General features: G+C 33.9%; 1 protein-coding gene across 1 annotated transcript in view; it reads right to left on the bottom strand.

Annotated features, from left to right (window-relative positions):
- Nucleotides 1-241: 241 nt before the first annotated feature.
- The window catches only part of LOC106465701 (growth/differentiation factor 10-like), a 35,442-nt gene continuing 14,687 nt past the window's right edge, over nucleotides 242-20,996 (bottom strand). The window contains exons 2-3 of the mRNA XM_022393624.1: nucleotides 6,309-7,255; nucleotides 242-1,620 (exon numbers count right to left, since the gene is read on the bottom strand). Coding sequence (XP_022249332.1) covers nucleotides 1,429-1,620; nucleotides 6,309-7,255 — 1,139 coding nt within the window. The 3' untranslated portion in view covers nucleotides 242-1,428. The remainder of the gene's footprint in view (nucleotides 1,621-6,308; nucleotides 7,256-20,996) is intronic.

Below are 20,996 nucleotides of genomic sequence, written 5' to 3'. Positions count from 1 at the left end.
TCTAGGTTGATATTGTGTATAACTAATTTTCAGTTTTGTAAATTGCTGTGTAGGAAGTTTATATATATATATAAATATATTTCTCAGTTTGTATTTCTGCACGCATTGTAAACAACTGGTAAATGGATCACGTTCTAGTATTTTCAACGATAGCATTCGCTTATGGGGAATCTTTGAAATATACAATGGTTTTTACATAAACATTGATATAAATTAACCTTTCATCCTTGTGAGTTTTTCTACCTATTAAAGTTTGATAATAACTTTCTGGCCTCGTAGTAATTTTTTAATTTTCTAAGGAAGTGGCGGACATTACTCAGATCAGATCAGACGTAAATATAATTTACTCACATAAACAAGGTTCAATAATTAGGAACAACTAATTGATTAATATAGATTAGTTACTCCTAGTAAGAAGTAATTATACGAATCAGCACTATAAGTTTATTTCTACGTGTTGTTTTACCTTTTAGTGGGATCAACAATCGTGTTCTTAAGTAACCAGGAAATACTAGATACTAATTGTTCAATAAATTACGTACAACGTATTTTTAACCTTATTAAGTAGGCATTACTTTGACATTGTTTAATCGGATTTTTAGCTAAATTTTACGTTGGATATTGTCTTGTTATGTATGACATTGTTCATTTAAAACTCTCAGAGAAGATTACAATTACTATTGTTGAGATAAAGCTCTCAATTAAGAATTATACACGATATTCTTCAGTAAGAACTTGCAGTGAAATATTACATTACACTGTAAAAACTTTCAGCTAATATTAAAGTTGAATTGTTGAGATACAGCTGTAAATTAAGAATTATACATGATATTATTCAGTAAGTACTCTTAGGTAAATATTACATGCTATTGTTCAGTTGAAACCTTCACATATTAGTTACGCACGACATTGGTCATTTGAAAGTCTAAGTTAAATGTTATACACGATATTGTTTATTTGGAACTTAAAGTAAATTATAGAAAGTCATGATATGTTTTAGTTAACGCTCTTGCCAAATGTATACATGACATTGTCCTGTTAGATCTCTGAAGTAAGTACACATATAATAAATTATATCGACACAATATTTATAAACCTATGTACTTTACATGAAAATATTGTGTATCCACTTGGTTATAAACATCTGTCTTGAAATCTATGCTGTCAAGGTTCAATAAAATTCACTTGAGTGACGTATATTTTAGTATAGTTTTGACGTCATTAAACCTACTAATAACAAAGAGAATAAGACCATTGCAATCTTAAAACTTACTTGGAAGCACAAATGTATATTTACCCGGTTTGATTTCTAGCCTAAACTTTGTATTTCTTTCTTTAAAGAAACGAAATAGTAGAAATTTTACCCTATAATAGATTCACTATGAACATTGTGCAAAACACTTGACGTTCCAACAGATGGAGCCACAATCAACGACAGGCACAATTTTGTACTGACATGTTAGGGTAGTTTTTCAACACAACATTTTCGTCTTCATCAAAGTAAAGAAGAGTAACTGAAGAAAGGGAGTCGGGGACACAACAGGGTGCAGGGACACCTGGATTCAACCCAATAGCGTTCACAATACTCTGGATTGTAGCATGATTTGACGGCCGAAAATTCTGGAAGAAAGATTAAAAAGTATTTTCTATCTATTGATTCATTAGACAAACTTTGTATTACCGTTATTAGTATCTTTATAATTTATTTGTCTTCATTTAAGCTCTACTGTTGTTTGTTTCCTTATGTTAGAATTCATACGAGTAATGCATCAAAAATGAACCATGTGGCTCAGCCGTAAACTTGAGGACTTATAACGCTACAAATTAACGTTCAATACTCGTGGTGATCAGAGTACAAATTACCAGTTGTAGAGCTATGGGTCTGAAAACAATAAAAAGAGAGAATTAAAAATAATATGATTTATACCAATATTTGAAAAGGACAACAACAGGTTATACAAAATCAAGGTGTTAAGAACAATATTTTGTTATATGTATAAATGTTACAAAATATTGTTTGTTGACAAAAATGTTGTTGATGGAATACTTCCTATGTTATGAAATAACCTTTGTCATATGTGGTAAATGTAAGAAGATAGTGTTTGTAAACATAACGAAGCCATTATGTAATTATTAGCGTTAGTTCTATGTGTTGGACAGTCCTATATTAGGTAACGTGATAGCAACACGAAGCGAGGAATCATGAAATTATGATTGGTTGGAAAAGTAAACCGAAATACGTGAATTTGATATAGAAGAATGAGATAGTGATGTTGGCGGGAGGAGAGAGAGAGAGAGGTGAATTTTAAAGATAGACTGTTTAGTTTCCGTTGTATGTAAAAACAAGAGAGTCTAGTGTTAGGCCTCACGAGGTATTAGCAGGGCTGAATATTTGCAGGAAGTTACAAATAATAGTCTTATAACTAACTATGACGGAACGAAAAAGGTGGAGCTAATTTCCTAACAGCTACCATGTAAGAAGATCCAACGACATCAGGAATTAAGTAAGGTGTATTCCCTGGCTAAGCTGGTTTTGTGTATTGTTCTCTTTGTACTCAGACCGCATGAACAAGAATTGTACATACTGTAAATGAAGTTGTGTTGCCATTTTTGTTATTCCTGGGTTGTGGCGAGTCTGTAGACGACTCGTTTATTAAGAAGTAAGACATGGTACCAACTGAAGAGCGGAGAATGGAAAGCATAGGAACGTAACAAAAGGTACTCATTGCATGATGTTTTTAGCGCGCTGTTTTGTGTCTAAAAACAAGAAGAATAAAGAGATTTTAAGAAAGATAAAGAAAACGTTACTAATTTCAATTAGCTTCATCGTGTTTCAGTTGTTTTTATAAAGTATCAGAGTACAACAGTCAGAAAGATCGTCAACTGATGCTGGTTGTAGAAAGGAAAGACTGATTAACCTGTCAGTGTTCTGGCGGATTAACTTGTCAGTGTTCTGGTACATTACTCTGTTAACGCGGGTCTTTCTGCGTAAAATGTAACGTTTTAAACACAACCATATGGTTGGAATTAATTTTTATTAAATTACTTAAGACACTATACATTTTAGAAAGCAATACCGACTTTTTTTTTCTTTTCTTTTTTACTTAGCTGTAGGACTAACTAATTTCGCACATATTTTGTTCTGAAGGTCATAACCTCCAAGAAACGTATGACATCATAGGGTGGGAAAAGGAACCAACAGTAAGGGTGGACTTGTTATTAATTGGCGAGTCTTAAGAGTGTCCCCTTTTCAAGAAGCCACTGAAATAATATCAGTATAATAATATATAACATTAATTCGTTATAGAAAAAAACGTAGAGAATTTAAACTATTTCAAAATGATTGATATGATTTATATTACTAATCATAAAACACACTCGAGTTATAAAAAACTTTTCTTTATGTGAGAAGCTCATATTTTAATAGACAATGTTTATCCAAATTTAGCATATATCCAATAAACACCAATATTCTGAATGTGTATATCACATTCATACTTCACTAACAACAACAATAAAGTAATTATTAAATTATTTGGTGTCTTAGAAGTTCATGAAATCTTTACAGATCTGCTTCTTATTCACCCACCCTTAAAATATTTTGAAATCGCCCGTAAAATGTTGGACTGAAAGTTTTAAACATTAGGATAAGGCAACAAACACAAGATCCACTTTCCTGAGTTTAACAACATCACCAAAGGAATTTCAATATGTAACTGAAAAACACAATTTAGTTTTTATTTTTTTATTTTTGCAATGCTTTATTTGAAAATAATGTATAATTCTAATATTTACGTGCAAGTAAAAAGATCTTCCCGCGTAATAATTCCGTGAGTCGTAATTCTAGTGGCAGGACTTATTATATTGATAAATAAAATTGAAAAGCCACTGTAGAAGTACTATCTAACCCATATAATAGCCAGTGTGTGTCACGTCACGGCACACCAGATTTCTCGAAATAGGAGGAGTCATAAAAGCCAAGATGTATTTATCCAGATAGAATAGTTTTATTACTGTCTGCCCATTACGATTTTAGTGACGGGAATGGAAAAGGGCCGGAAGGGTGTGTGTGCTGTGAAACCTTATAAGTGTAGTGAGTGTTAGTATAATAAGCCTAAGGTAAAGACACGGTGTGAGATCACTTAGCCTAGAGCCAAGTGCATGAAACTTATTATGAAAGTAAAAATATCGATTCAACTTTAAACTTAAATCGTTTCTGAATTAAGCTATTTATTGTTATATCACCAAAGTATTTCATAAAAAAGAAATTTATTTAATCAACGGAGACTAAATTAAGAAATCAACAAATATTTTTCCAATTTTGTTGTCTATACATTTCATTTTATACTTGCAGTACATAGCTAACAACAATATTAGGTTACACTTTTGTTGCTAAGCAACATGACATAAAAGCCATTGTTGGAATGTAGTGTTACCAAAACGCACTGGTTTTTCTATATATTAGAAATTGTTAATCTAACTGATTTTTACCAATAATTATTCTACGGATACGCCACAAATTCATTTCGTGAATGATCTTAATTTTGATTGACTCACAAAAGAATTTAACGACGTTTTACTGCCTCGACTGTACTTTCTGCCTTTTCGTTGGTCAAGCTTAATTTCGCAAAATGTATTTATTTCTGTTAGCTTTGAAACGTGAGGTTAGGGTATATATACTATGGAGTGGTTGTGGTAGTACTTGCTCCGTCATTTTTGACAGGTTATACGCTAGTGTATTATACACAAGAACGGATTACTTCTAACAAATAACTGACAATGCTGTTGAAGTACAAGATGATAATACAATATTTTTCCCCATTCTATCAAAAAAATAAATTAAGATATGTTAATTCCAAAGAAATAATAGTTTCATAAAGAAAAAACAACACTTTTTTTTAAATATTTAGTGTTAGCACCTTCAATGACAAATATATAAAATGATAGACAAGAATATCACTATCATTACTGACTTACTCAGTGACAAATGACAAATATAACACTGATAAACAGAACTATCAGATAACCCCTTCAGTGAAAAACTCAATAATCATTATTAGTGACAAACTAAAACTGCTAAACATCATTTTCAGACAAACTCTTCAGCTAAAAGCTTAGGAATTTAAAATACATCGTCAACAAAAACTGTAGTCGCTTGCACCAATATTTTTATTGACTATGTGCCGAGATAAAAGAAACCGCTTTTCTAAACTTTGTGACAGTACACAACTGACAAAGTCAGGCAAGTCCTCATTCTGTATGACAAACTGTTGTGTCAGTACATAACTGACAGAGTCAGGCAAGTCTCCATTCTGTATAACAAACTTATGTGACAGCACACAACTGACAGAGTCAGACAAGTCCTCATTCTTTATGATGAATTCCATGAATGTGTAAATTACTAGCAGAATGGGCACATCCACATTCTGTATTATTAACTCTGTAAGAATGTTTTGCTAACATATTCAAGATTAGCTTTCACTCTGTGGTACGAACTGTGTAAAAGTATATTGCCAGCAGATTCAGGGCAAGCATAAATTTGGGATAATACATTTTCTAAAAGAAGTTTTAAACCTAAACAATGGATATTGGAGTACATGCCTAAGTAACGTGAATTTGATATTTCTGTGTTGAAAATGTTTAAACGTAATATTACATTATGAATGTCCAGTTAACGTTCAAAGCTCTTTTTGCTGGATTGGGTTCCAATTTGATATCAGTTTTAGTTCAATCTACGTGCTGTGGTGCATATTCGTTTCATGACTTTGTTTTACTCTATTAGAAACGCATATTTCATTTGTAAAAAGACTGACAGGTATGACACAAGAATACACCATTTTATGCTTTTTGTTCGTCTTAAAGATTATGACTTGAAGAAACTTATTGCAGGCCACTTCCTGTCACATCAGAAACCACAAGCATAATCGGTGTTTTGAGTAGTTTCCCTCTGTTTTTAAGTCTAATGAAGCGTAGATCTAGTAATTCACAATAACTCAACCTTTATCTTTAGAAAAAAACAACCCCAAAAACAATTTTCTTAAATTTACTTTTAATCTGTCTGTTACTCGCCTGTTGTAGCCTAAGGTCAAAACTGTCTGCAATGTCTAGCTATTTGTGAGAGTTGTAAAGGTGATAAAATAAGAGGATCCTAACCTCACTAAACTCTTGATGGATGCAACAGCCAGTTATATCAACTTAAGAATGATTATCATGACGTAAGGAATGTATTAACCAGTTAACCGACATAAGATTAATTATCTTGTCGTGAGAAAATCTTAAAATTAATACTTATCTAATACACAACTTACCTTCGTTAGAGGAAATGGACAATGGCCAGAACAAAAGTGGACCTCCAGTGAGGTTGGGGCAATGATCCATCTACTCCAGCCAATATCAGCAAAGTTTACTCTTAGCTTTCTTCGTCGACATAGGTCTGAAAAAGTTCCATACTTGTTATGAAGGGAAGCGTCATTTTCATGGATTTGTTCACCTTTGGGATGGAGGAAGTGGGGCAATTTTCTGTTTTTTCTTCTGCGTTTCTTTCTGTTTCTTCGCTTGAAACCCTTAGATTTTCCAAATGACTTCCAGTAATTGGTTTCCTCTGGGTAAGGAATAAGACTTGGGTCACGTTTTTGGGTTTCTGTGTGAGAATGAAAAGCATTAACATTTGGGTCTGGAATTTTGTTTGTATGTATTGGGTCAATGGGAAGTTCATTGTCCCATGTAGATCGTTTCGAACGATTGAGCAGCTGCTGCTTCGTTTCCTGGTAAGAAAGAGACATCATATTACTCTTTTTCAAGTTGTCATAAAATAAAAATCTTTCGTCTAAGTCTTCGATTGTTTCGTTCCTTTTGTCATCTTCAGAAAATATTATGAGAAATGGTTTGGAGGTTTTGCGTATAATCCTCCATATGTTCACAGTCTTATATTTGCCTCTACTTCGACGGACTTCTAGTTTCATAGCAAATACACTCCCACACGTTTTTTTCTCATGACATGCTGTTATTGGCTTTGTGACGTCATAATTCTGCCAACCTTGTCCTTGATGGTCCATAGTCAGCTTCTCGAGAACGGTAACCGTTGTCTTACTGTAGTCTATCAGCACTAAATGGTACACAGTGGAGTCTTGTTTTTGGTGTTTACCATATTTGATTTTCCATCTTCTTGGTATATGAAGTTCTCCATTAAGTATACGTTCAGTGGGATGGATTCCACTTAAGTTGAATATAAGAATATGTTTGCCCTCCAATTTTCCTATCAGACAGAAGATAAAATATTTGACTAGATGTACGAAAACAAATCTATAAATAAAAAATAAATTTGATAAAATTAAGCGTAGATATTTTATCAAAACGTTTAAAATTTAGTTTAAAATAATAGTTCTTATCCTCTCCATACACACATTACAAAACGTAAGTAGACTGTTAAATAAATAGAAAATCTTAACTCTTAAGGTATACAAAATAGAAAGATAAGCCCATTGTTTGTTTAATACGCTATATAAACTATTGAGGTTACTTTGAATATAAAATATATATATACAAAAAAAAAAAGACTGGTTAAAATCAATTAGAATAATGAATAGAAAAAAACGCTATAGTAGTTAATAACATATTTGAGAATACGGAGGATTGAGTAAATTATATTAAAATATTTTGAATATGTAAGTCAGCAAATAACGTGACAACCACAGCCGATATAAAGTTGCGGTGGAATGGAATGTATCAGAAATACATTTTGACATTAGCGTTTCGTATTTAGTGTTATACCACCGGAAATTGATCGCTTTTGGAAGAGTATGTAACAGCTATTTCTGACACAAAATATTCATACCCCCAGATCGTAAAGATGTGTTTAGATCAGGATTCATGACCTCCAAAATGAGAATATCCCTTGAACTTAATGTCATTCGAAAACAAAGAAATAAGGACGAACTTGGGGTACAAAGATCGATCGTCCAGAAAGATACCTGCAACAAGTCATACTCCAGCCGTGTTAAAAAAAGTGCAGCGTCATCCAATGGGCGAGAATCCACGAACGCAAAGATCAGTGGCGAAAGCCGCCCTTACCTTGGTTTTGTTCCTATACATACAGAAAGCTACTGTTTCAAGCCAGAAGATATATATTGGGAAAGTTATTGTTTGTAGCCAAAAGACATGTGTGGATATACATATATACTGATGTAGTGTTACATAAACCAGAGATCTAATGATTACGTATCTCCGACATAAGACCTTATATATCATAATAATTTATATATTATAAATGACTGATAAAAAAGAACGCTTCAACGAGTGTGTTGCATACCCAGCTGACCTGATGAGCTCTGGTAATGTGCGAAAGGCCTCGTCGGCTGAGGCATTCAGCACACGAGGTGTGTGGTCGAGTTATTAGGTTCTTCGTAGTGTAGATCTGTAATAAAGGACCAGTACAGCAAGGTTTATTAAAAGCTATGGTCAGATTTATTGTGATATAATGTTATATCAAACAAACCACCGATCTATAGCTCACGCTTCGTCTGCACGACAAAGAACTGTTGTCAGGTTTTGGGTCCGGCTAAGCAGACTTATTTTATGTGAAGATAAATTTCGTGAGGCTTGAAGATCACCACCGTTTTGTGACAAAATATTTCTTCTTCTTGTTGCCCTCTATGCCACAAACGATGACGATTAAACTTACTTTCTACAGACTTCAGCTGATGTCAACACATTGGTTTTATTAGGGCTTTCAAAGAAGAACCAATCTTTTTCTTGCTTGGAGAATAACTCCCCCCTCCGTCCAAGATATTAGGGTACATGTATGGTAAAAATAATACGAAAGTGCTTGACCAAAAGTATAGATTTAGGAAAATATTATTATTATATATTAGAAAAATTTCAGAAAAAGATTGAATATTACTTGTGCTGAAACTGTTATAATGATACAGATTGGTTAACACCTGAACAGAATCCGTTACCGCAGGGACGGGTTAACTTCTTATTTCTTCTATATAATATGTTAAAAGTTTATCTAATTCAGGAATTGAAATTGCTACTTTGGATAAAGGTGATCTATTTATTGAACTAAAACTGTTACTATAGAAACGTGTTAAGTTCTACCTGAAGTTAGAATAATTCTGGAGTGTAAATACGTATAAACATATTTATTTTTTCCGATCTTATTGATCAAAATATCACGAAACTTGATTACATAGTGCAAACACTCAAGTTAGGAGAAGAAATGAATTTGCAGCATCTCTTGTGCTTCTCTATGACTTCATATATTGTTAACAGGAGTTCGATATTGAAGGTTTTTCTAACTTTCGAGCTCAGATTTCTACTTATCACAAAGTTATATGATGACCTCATCACACAATATTGTAAGCGCACACTCAAGTCCAGAGATGTTCGACAGAGTAATCTCTTCTTGTTTTTAAATGCAGTTTTGCGCAATAAGCTATCTGACTATGTCAATCGTAGAGATAGAACTCCGGATTTTAGCCTTATAAGCCTCCGTGATTACTGCTGATCTAACGGGTTTTCCGTCAGAGTAATAAAGCTAATGAGGGTTGATATACGGACGAAGAAAACAACATTGAAATGCTGTTCACTCTTGAACCGTATAGAAAAATCTGATTTCTCAAAATATGTTGACTCTAAGTAATTTGAGGAGTAACTTTATAAACTCATATTCACTGGCTATTAAGAATTTCACGTCTGTTTTTCATGATATTTTTATTAGCTTGGAATACTTTGATGAATTATTTTTAAGGCTAATGTATACTCACTGACAGAGTAACTTAAGGTTTGATTTTCAGACGTTTGTTTACTGACTCTGGATCGTTTGAAGTCTGGTTTTCAGATTTCTGTTTACCAAACTTGAGTGATATGAAGTCTGCTTTTTGAGGATACTATTTACTGACATAAACGCGTACATATTTATGGATCTGCTTCGTGAATAAAGCCGGAGACATCAAAAATATAAACACTGTCCGTATATGTTTCCGCAAGGATATTTTCGTTAGTTTCAAAGACCCTCTCTATTAGATGCCAAAGCGTTTTAAGGATTGCTAATCTAGAATGACATAATCAACGTAATTTATTTTGATGAATGAAATCATGCCCATCTATAATCACACTAATGCTCTAAGAACAGGATAACTTACATGTAAAACTCAATATATTAATTCAAACCATCACAATAAATAGATAAGCAGTGCCAAACAACTAGTTTCACTTAGAAATAAAGATAAGAAATGATAACAACAGCGTATATTTGTGGTCTGATTCTACCGAAGTACCAGCCAAACTTTCTAAAACGCTTACGGGTATTCATGACGTGCTCGTAATTTGTCCCACATCAAACCACGCTTTACATTCTCGGCAGCATTTTCGATACAACTTTTCTTAAGAATCGCTATATTCTCATTACCAGTATGTTATGTATACATACGCCGTTAGAAGACAAAGCTGTCACGATAATTAGCTCTAGTACTGAGTGGTTAGATGTTTGGGACTACTTGGAAAATTAAATCGAATGAACCGTATTCTTGAATCTGTGAATGTTGCCCGCTTGTCTTTTTGGCGTTATCTGAATATCTCTTTGATGTTATCTGAATACAATGACTTCCAGCTAAAAAAAAAGCAAATAAAAGATCGTGGAATTTTGGCAAATCATTGTAATTATAGTGAAGAGCACGTGACTTTGCGAACCCGCAAATGGCAAAACCGTGTTTTTTGTTGGACACAGTTAGAAGTAAACTGTAGCAAAGAAGTAGAGTAAGACACGCAAACTACATGTTAGAAATAATGATAAAACAAACATTCGTGCGTGACGCGAAAAAAATCTGAGGTAATGTAATAAGTTTCTAAGGTTTCTTTTGTAGCCAAATCTGATTAAAGAATGAGTGAAGTTTCTGAATTCAAAAAAAAGAAATCCACTGTTTATAACTTGAGCATAAGCACGAACACCATTAACCTATTCAGTTTTCTTAAATGTCAGTTTCTAGAAGGACTATAAAGGGCCTAATCTATTGTTAGTGCCTTAGGTGTGTATGAGCGTCAGAAGTATTGAAACAGTCTAAGTATGATTATCTGCAGTGATAATCTGTTCGTACGTTTACAACTTTACACATCTGACTGATTTCAGTGAAATTTCAAAGATGTATGTATAACAAAACATGAAGCTTGAAACGGAACACATCTCCACTAGGAGTCACTCATTATTACGAAGAGAATCTTTTGTAGTTAATTCACTTTTGTCTTTGCACGTCACTACAGACGTTCAACAACGGGAAACTTAGCTGCTGCCGTATTATTCAAGTCCAAAACTCCGACAATTAATACATCGTGTAATATACTTACATGCACATTGAGGTCAATACCATTACTTACAAACGAGAACATAAGAAAAACACTTGAATTTCGATATAGAATATTTGTTCATGTAAACAGTAGAGGAGTCTATTCAACGCTGCAGTATGCATCAGTTATGACTACTGGTTAGACCTACAATGTACATTAGTTAAGACTACTAGTTTTAAAGCTATAACATACAACAGTTATAACTGCTGATTAGAGCTGCAACATACAACAGTCACGACTGCTGATTAGAGCTGAAATATACACCGGCTATGACTATTGGTCAAAAACTATACACAGTAACTTGTGTCAGAAATACAGTGTACCCTGACTAGGCTACAGTCAGCACTGCTACATGCGTCGGTTATGCTATTGGTTACAGATATTGCATGAAACCGGCAGTCTACTGATCAGATCTTTTTTCTTTTTTTTTGTACGTTTAATCCCAAAGCTACACAGTGGACTATCTGAACTGTCTCTACTGCTGGTTTCAAATCCTACAGTTTAGTGTTATAAGCCCTCAATCTTATCGCTGAGTCACATAACAGAGCTCAGTTTAACAAAGGGGTATAGTGAGATCTAAGGTTAGACTTGTTCAAAATACAACACTTAATAATAATTACTGAGAAGCAAATTTAATGTGTTAAGTAGAAACAATATTGTCTGCTCCTTCCCCCTCCACTGTAAAACACGAGTATATTTGCAGTTTCTTTAGCCCTTCAAGACATGAAAAATATTCCTTTTTTGGTATTGTTTGCGGGAATATTGCGTCACTAGAGGGCTTTATTAACTATGGTTAAGTGAGAGGTATAACAATTCTTTTATGTATTATCAACATTAAACTAACTTGGAAACTCATAAAGTAGTTTGTTTTATTGTTTTACAAAAACAACTTTTGATATCCGTAGCTTATTTGGAAAGTAACCGTTGTTAAATGTTTTGATATGTAAATGGCAAAAAAAAACATAACAAAATATAGAAAACAGCACAACATTAGGGACATTTTCGAATTCTAAACTAAATCATAAAAACACAAATAAACAGCGGTACTCACTATCTGGTGGCGTCGCAGTCGCGTGTTGTAAATACCAAGTTCTTGCGTATTCCTTGTAGTAAATAAATCATTTAAGTAAAATCTGTTTCGAAATGTAAGAAACTGTGGAACTTGTGAAATGTTTTAGTACTAAAATATAGAAATAAAAATGTATGAAAATATGTGCAAACTCTTGTCCATAAACATGAAACAATGGTATGACAACAGAACCACTGAAGCATAGAGACATAAAAAACATTCCACATTTTAATCCTAAAATGTAGGTACAAAAATGCACTGACTTAACCTAAAGAATTTTCATAGTGTGACAACAAGATTCTTGATACGTGTAGGAACGTTTGTGAACCAACATCGCGAATTTTAATCCTAGAATCGAGGCAGAACAACGTTCTGGCGATATGTTAAATACTTTTATTTATAGCTAAAGCTGCTCCTGTAAGTGTATTGTTTTAATGTGCCGAAAACTGTAACAAATAATAGCGTTGCTGACAATCAGAAAAAAATGCATATAAGGTCTTTAACATATCAAAACGTTCGTTATAAGAAGCAACAGAATAACAATTACGTTATTCGACCTGATCTGCATCTTATGTCCACGTGGAATAGGCCGCCTGCTCAGAAACCTCTAGAGTTCAGTTACAGCCATCCATAAATTTTGAACAATTTACGAGAGGAAAGACAGCCAGCAGTACTCGCCGCCAATGGAGTTTGTCTGGCTTTTTAAACCGAATAACGAGATCAACTATTATTTTTATAACAGACCCACGGCTGAAAGTATGGAAAGTGATCCGCAACAGTAAGTCTCGAACCCCGGACCTTTAGACTTGCTCCCCAAATCACTAAACACCAGACATCTCTCCGGACGACCCACAAACGTTGGAAATAAGCATATATCAAATATAGACAACATAGGACACGTGATGATTCTTGTTAGAATTCACTTTCTTTGCTAAACTTAAGCGCTATTCGATTATTTATATTATTAATGAAATAAGTACCATAACATCGATAATCCATGTAATTGTTCAGAAATAACTGCAGTGAATTGAAATTATAATGTAACTGCGTAATCAATAAAAAAAAACGTACAGTTATTATAATAGTCATCCATTTAGAATATTTCATTTTCTTTGCAAAATAAAGTTGTATTTCAAGCATGGTTCGCTATAATTATAAAAATGTCTAAGCGAAAGTAAATAAGAGTGCTTAATAATATATAAATGGCACTGTATTTGGCACCCCATTGGCACAGCGGTATGTCTGCGGGCTTACAATGCTCAAAACCGTGTTTCGCTACCCGTGGGGGCAGAGTACAGGTAGCCCATTGTTTAGTTTTGTGCTTAACTTCAAACAAACAAACAACCACCATATTTTCTATATCCAGCGCCAAACAAGGCCTTTCACCCAATAATAGAGTTCTCTAGGACAGATGGGATTCGATAAAGAAGAAATGGACTAAATAAGAAAATACCTAATTCGTGATATCATTCCAGCCAAGAGGCTGCTGGACCAGCAGAAGGTTACGTCCTCTCATCAGCCAGGCGATGTGAGAATGTGGAAGTGATGACTGATAATAATGGATGTGTAGGAGATGAAACTCCATAAGTCATAAAAACGGACAATTTAGATTTTTTTAACAGAGGAAAAAGAAGGTTGTTGAATCAACAGTAGAAGTATAGAAAGAACATTAAGATAGGTACAGGCAGTAAGAGTTTTCTTGGGTGGCAAGCAGGAGGATAAAGAAGATATCTAAAGATAATGTTACAGATCTGGAAACATTGGTTAATATACCGAAGTTGAAGATCTCTAAAATTTGCCAGAAACTGTTGAAAAAAGAACTGTCATAAAGTTCCTGAGTTGGACCGGGTAGATGCATGCTGAAAGATCCATTCTCTTCAGAATCAGTATTCTGTGGTCAAATGGCGCAGACTCAGAGATCCATGCAGTGTAGCCATCAGTCAGGCTGATAGGACGATTTAATCCAAAATGTACCGGAGGCTTGGTAGGTTTTAAGAAGAGTAAGATAGTTGACATCTTTCAAGAGGCAGGAAAAGACCTGTGTGGAGTATAAAATTGTAATACGCCACTAGGAGAATAAAAAACCTCACTGAGGGATGCTGAGGATGTAAATATTTTATATAATCTGGATCAGGGGTAGTGTTGTTTCTGTTGCTGGGAGACAGTTGAATATTATGGGCAGTAATGAGTGTAGACAGAGAACAGTCCTACAGTTGATCATCAGTAGTGGGGGGGATGAATTCATGAAGAAAAGGATAGGTTTGACAAAGGACATATGTGATATCTTCATGGTTCATGTTCCAATGTATGTATGTTCTGTAATATGAAGTTAGGATAGATCCAATGTACGACGTATGTTCCAATGTATGTATGTTCTGTAATATGAAGTTAAGATAGATCCAATGTACGACGTATGTTCCAATGTATGTATGCTCTGTAATATGAAGTTAGGATAGATCCAATGTACGACGATTTCTGTAACGTGAAGTTAGGGAAGCAGTTGAAACGGCAGAGGTAATAAGAGATTCGAGTGAACAAACCAATGTGCGGGCATGATCAAAAGTAAATAGACTTAAGTTTAAGGGCGAAACTGCCCAGATAATGTGAGATTGGAAAGGTGACCAATCGGCATTGCGAAAATCCATATAAAAAAGATCTACTTGTGTCAGGATAGTCATAAATATGACGATTATCGAATTGAACCTTTATGGGAAGATGATCATATCCTGCAAGATATAACATGCTGCTGTAAAAAAGAAAAGTGGGATTAACCAAAGTTAAAACAACATCTAGAGTAGAATTGAAACATACGATCCAGGAAGTAGAAAAAATATTCATGTGGTATCTTGACTCCAGGACAAACACATAACTCTGGATGGAAAGTAGACTAAACTAGAAAATGATCTGGATAACTGTTTGAGGAAAGGAATGAACCCTGTAGGGAAGATGAACACGACTGCATATAACCACTCTACCCAATGGATGATCCCAGCAATGAAAAAAGTACTCAAATAAATTTACTGTTTGTGAGGGTTTGAGAATAGTCTCGTTCAGCAATATGTAATCACAGGTAACTTGTCAAGCAGTGGAAGGTTAGTGAAGCAGGATCGCATGCGGACATTCCATACCTTGTGGTTCCAACAGACGACAAAAATTCAAGTGTGAATTGAGACTGGAATAGTTCGCCTGCTACTGTACTTTAAACACTGCCCTAGCAGCGTGCTTAATACTATCCAGGACAAAGGTTCTCTAATACCGATGGATATTCTGATGGCACATCGAATAGAAACTTGATCTTCTAGGAACTCAGATGTGATTTATTTTTCAGTAATATTTAGGTCCACCTCTCGAATAACATAAGAACACAAGGGAGACTTCCTAAAAAGTTGTTAAAAAACTAAAACCTTAAAAAATATTACTTTTACCTTTCCTAAGAAGTTGTTAAAAAACTAAAACCTTAAAAAAATATTGCTTGTATTCTTTCTGAGAAATTGTGAAGTTGTTAAAAACTAAAACCTTAAAAATATTACTTTTACACTTCCTAAGAAGTTGTTAAAAACTAAAACCTTAAAAAATATTGCTTTTACCCTTCCTGAGAAGTTGTTAAAAACTAAAACCTTAAAAATATTGCTTTTACCCTTCCCGAGAAGTTGTTAAAAACTAAAACCTTAAAAAATATTGCTTTTACCCTTCCCGAGAAGTTGTTAAAAACTAAAACCTTAAAAATATTGCTTTTACCCTTCCGAGAAGTTGTTAAAAACTAAACCTTAAAAAAATATTACTTTTACCCTTCCCGAGAAATGTCAAAAACAAATTTACACGTATTTCAGTTCTTTTGTTTGTTTGTATATAGTTGAGCACAAAGTTACATAATGGGCTACCAGTGATGTGCTCACCATGGATATCGAAACTCGATTTTAAGCTTTCTAAGCCCACGGATTTATTGCTGAGCCACTAGGGGCTATTTCGTTCTACACCTTGTAAATGTGAAGTAGTGATTGTCACCGGTAAATAAAATTCAAATGTAACAAAATTCATATGTACTTTAAGTTAAACATTTTAGAAAGTCAAAATGGTAAAACTTCATGTTTTGATAGTAACTTAAGTTAATCATATGAAACTAAACTTCTCCTGAACTTGTGGTTTTCATCGGCTGCTTATGTCGACAGTGCCTTAGGAAGAAGACGATTCCCCATTGGCCAAAATAGTAGCTAGGCTATTTACCTTAGCCAATGACGACTCGAAGAAACACTGCCTGACTGATATTAATATAACGAAAACTTTCATAATAGCAACAGGTCGACCGGGGAAGTGGAAAGATGTTCATAAAACATTCAAGGAATGATACAGTTTAAGGAAACGGCATAAAAATATTGATAGCGCACGACACACAGTTTTTAAAGCTGGTTGCGCAATTCCACTACCACGTACTGTTGACCCCACGCCTCTGCATTTATTACATATTATAACATAAACAGTGATATATTATAGTTTTTGATTTAACTAAATATTATCCACGCCAGTATAAAATTGTTTATAGTGGAAACGAATCTTGATAACGTAAAAAATTAACCCCAAATTTATTGGTTTTTAAAATGTTTAATTTAAGAACAACTGAAAAAAGTTCTGTAAATTTCAATCCAGTAATTGATTTTTCAAATGGGTATATTTTCTTCTATTTTGAAAGAATGAGGGCATCTAATACAAAAAGAAAAAACATTGCAGCTGTTTTCAACTTATGAAGTACTGAAACTATTCAAATTATTATTCTGTCAGCTGAAACCATTTAAATCTCAAAAGCGGAAGATGGCAATCTTAGAAAAAGTAATTTACAACGAAGACTATTTTGAAGTTTTCCATTACTACACAATCACAGTTTCCCCTACCTGTCAAAAACAGGAGCAGTCAAAGGCAGAAGAGCTTGGGGAATTCTACCAGCAATAATAGGCTTGGCGTGTTAGACACGTTAAGTTTTAGCGTCTTCCGCCTGTGACAGCTGTAATAACCCTCGTTCTGCAGGTTTCGCAGAAATGTTTCAAGTATAGAACTGTAGTGTCCTTTGTTTTGTGGCATCGAAGTTAAAACAAAGGTTTATGATGCAAAGAAACAACTCCAAGCTTGAGGAAAAACATACTGAATTTCTAGTTCGGTATCAATATTTATTTTAGATGAATGAACATATGTTAGTGTGTGATATATATATATATGTGTGTGTGTGTGTGTTTGAAGGAAAATTAACTAATCACTTTAAATATACAATATGAGACAAATATCTAGGAAAAAGCTATAATGACGACTAGGTGATGTCCTACAGTATCTGCTGGGATACAATCCCTCGCGATTTAAGAACTTGTTTTCACATTTTGTACTTTCCTACTAAGGCAGGAGGGAAGGCAGCCAGTCAGAAGCATCGTACCACCCACCATTTATACTAAAGAATTGACTGTCACTCTTGTAACGTACCCACGACTTAAAGTGTGGGGCCAATTTCGTGTTGTCGTACAGATCTGAACCCGGCTCGCCAGCTCCGAAATTCAGAGCTCTACCGTACTGCCAACCTGCACCCTGTGGTTAGGGAAAGTCTGTAACTTCAACTATTAATAAGCTGTAATGTAACGACAAGGAAATATAACTTGTAACTTTCAACATCTTTACTCGGGAATGTATTCGAGTCAACCTGGGATTCTATGCACAAATACATATAAACCATTAGAAAACTGCAGGAAAAAATCTTCCATTCCCTTTAGCCAAATATTATTCGTATATGAGTAATATTAATTAAATGAGAAACTATTTTATTTCATAGTTTTTGTTTCAGTTTGAGAGCTCTAATGAAAATAACAAACAAATATTTTACTTTGGCGATAGAGACATTATTGTAATTTCTTATTTCATAGATTTATCTCTAAAGGTATAAAAGTTTCATCAGCTGTAAGTTTACGGACTTTACAACGTTAAACTATTGGGTTTGATTGTCCACGGTAGACTGATTGCAAATATTCCACTATGTAGCTTTGCGCTAAAACAACAACAACAACAACAGAATAAAAGGAAAGTGACAAAAATGTAGCTACAGACAAGTTTATTTAACCCTTAAAAGTTTAAAGCTTATAGTTTTTTCTTTTTTGCTAGCTGTTCTGTATCTTTGTAGATGGGGAAAATAGGTGGATTTTTTTGTACATACAAACAATATGAGGAAGGGAAATTGAATTATACAACCTAAGCGGAACCTTACGCACAAGTGGGCTAAGCGGTCACGTCAGAGAGATCCCAGTTTTCTGATATAGCCGTTTCTAATTTTGAACTACTGACCAGAGGGAAGGCAGCTAGCTAGCTGTACTCGCCATCACAACGGCGTTGTTCGAATAACGGGACTGAATCTCATTTAAAACGCACTCACAGCTAAAAATGTAGAGTGTATTTAGCGGCATCTCGTCTCGCACTCAGGACTTCTCGAGCTGAAGTCTGATACGCTAACCATTAGTTCCCGAGGAATAGAATTAAAAACCTCAACTGTGTTTGTTTAAGAAAAATGGCCGTTTTATATGTTAGAACTCAAGTGGCTAAAAATAACCAATTTATTTCGATTACATATCATCCGTTCTTGAATGGTATTAATTAAGAATCTATATAATGCAAGCTATCTAGAGATTTGAGAAGGAAGTGACAAATTTCTGAAAGTTTCCCTAAATAGATGCTTCATAAATAACACTATTATATCGATAAAAAATTTGGTATTTTTCAACCTGAACCTCAATAATTGCGTTGCAGGCTAATCAGACAAAATAAAAACATTTATAGAATCACCCATTTTTAATATCGAACTGCTGAACACAAGTAGGTTAACCAATCTTCAGTACCCACCGCCTACACGGCTACTACTAAATGAATAGAAGTATGAACTGTCCCAATTCTAACACCCCCAAAGATGAAAATGCTGAACGTGATTAGCGGCATATCGCTGCTCGAACCTTGGACCTTTCAACCCACAATCTGATGTGCTAATAATTCGGCCACGCCTAGTCCTTAAAAGAAATTTGTTGTAATCCCCTTAGTGGTTCTTGTGAAGTAATCGTAATAACATCATTAAATGAGATTACGTTGTATGATGTCATACAGAAACACGCTATTGATTATGGTACAAATAAAATATTCTCGAAAGTGAAAACATATATTACTGAACTGTTTTAGTGCACATTAACACATCGAGAAAGAACTATGATGAAGATAGGTACATCATCTAGCTCTGTGGTTTATTTCATGAGTAAGTTAAATATTGTGCTACATTTTTTTGACTGAATTAAATATTTCACATTCTTTCACCACTCTAATTGTCGAATTATATTTGATAAAACCCCAATAAACTCTATAATGATTTTTGCTTATTCAACCCTTCATCTTACCAATTGTATTACACAGAAAACATAAAAACTTATCATAGAATTAGCTTTAACTTTATGAACACCCTCAAGTACTAGCTAGAATTAATTAATAACTAATAATAATAATTAATTACACGTTCAGTATAAATTTTAAAGGAGACAGTTTGGAGAGATATGAATCTCCAGTTGTTTGCCAGATAAAATGGTTGTTACTTCTTGATCTATATGTGGGTATCCAAGGAAAGGAACGAAAAAGTTGTTAGTTTACTAATTTTATATTTAGCATTTTCTTTCAAACACAGTACGTGGTTTTAGAGACCAATTTCAAAGCATGGAAAGTTTATTTTTTCAATAAAACTTCAACAATAAATTGATAACCTTTTTTTATAATGATCATGTAATTTTGATCTATCAAATATCGATAACCTTATTTATAATGATCACGTAATTTTGATCTATCAAATATCCATTCACGTCTATAACAAGTTTTCTACAAGATTCCTTCATTTTTTAAACATTCTTTCTAATGAAGAGCATGGTTTAGCTACTTCTATTGATTTTTTTCTCTCTCTCGTTTCTTTCATCGTTAAAAAAATACTTTGTTTATTCTTAAGAATTACACAACTATGAATCATTCCTAATTTATAAGCCACCATGAAAGGTTGAAGAAAACAACTGCTTGTAGAATTTTTGGATGGAAGCCAAAATTAAGAGTTTTGGGGTCATTTAAAACCTACTATTATAGTTATACGAAAACAAATTCTACCAATTTTTCTCTTATTGCCTGAAAGCCCTGAGACTTGGAGGTTCTCCTTCTCTCTCTCTCTCTATATATATATATATGAGGTTGAAATTTGATATAATGCATATGTATATATGTGTGTATCTCGAACCTCATCTATCTATCTGGATACATATAGATAATATATTAAATTTTGTTAATTAATATCCAGTGTTTCTCAGTGCTAACAAATACCCATATTGATTTTTTCCAAAGCTATAAGGAGTACGGAAAGCATTTGGCTCCAGGTTCACATGAAAATTGCAGACCCTTCCATAAAAGAGGAGACTTTTTGTCAAACGAATTGCTTTGTTCTGTGTGGTTTATTTTTGCACTGCTTATCTATTTTAGTTTCAACACTTTCATTTTGAACCATTATGACCCAAGCTCGTATCATGAGCCATTTACGTTTGAAGAAGTT

This window comes from Limulus polyphemus, unplaced genomic scaffold (genome assembly GCF_000517525.1).
Source record: "Limulus polyphemus unplaced genomic scaffold, Limulus_polyphemus-2.1.2 Scaffold2024, whole genome shotgun sequence".
Taxonomy (NCBI): Eukaryota; Metazoa; Arthropoda; class Merostomata; order Xiphosura; family Limulidae; genus Limulus; species Limulus polyphemus.
Note: the sequence above shows the minus strand (reverse complement) of the source record. Positions and strands in the feature narration are given on the sequence as shown.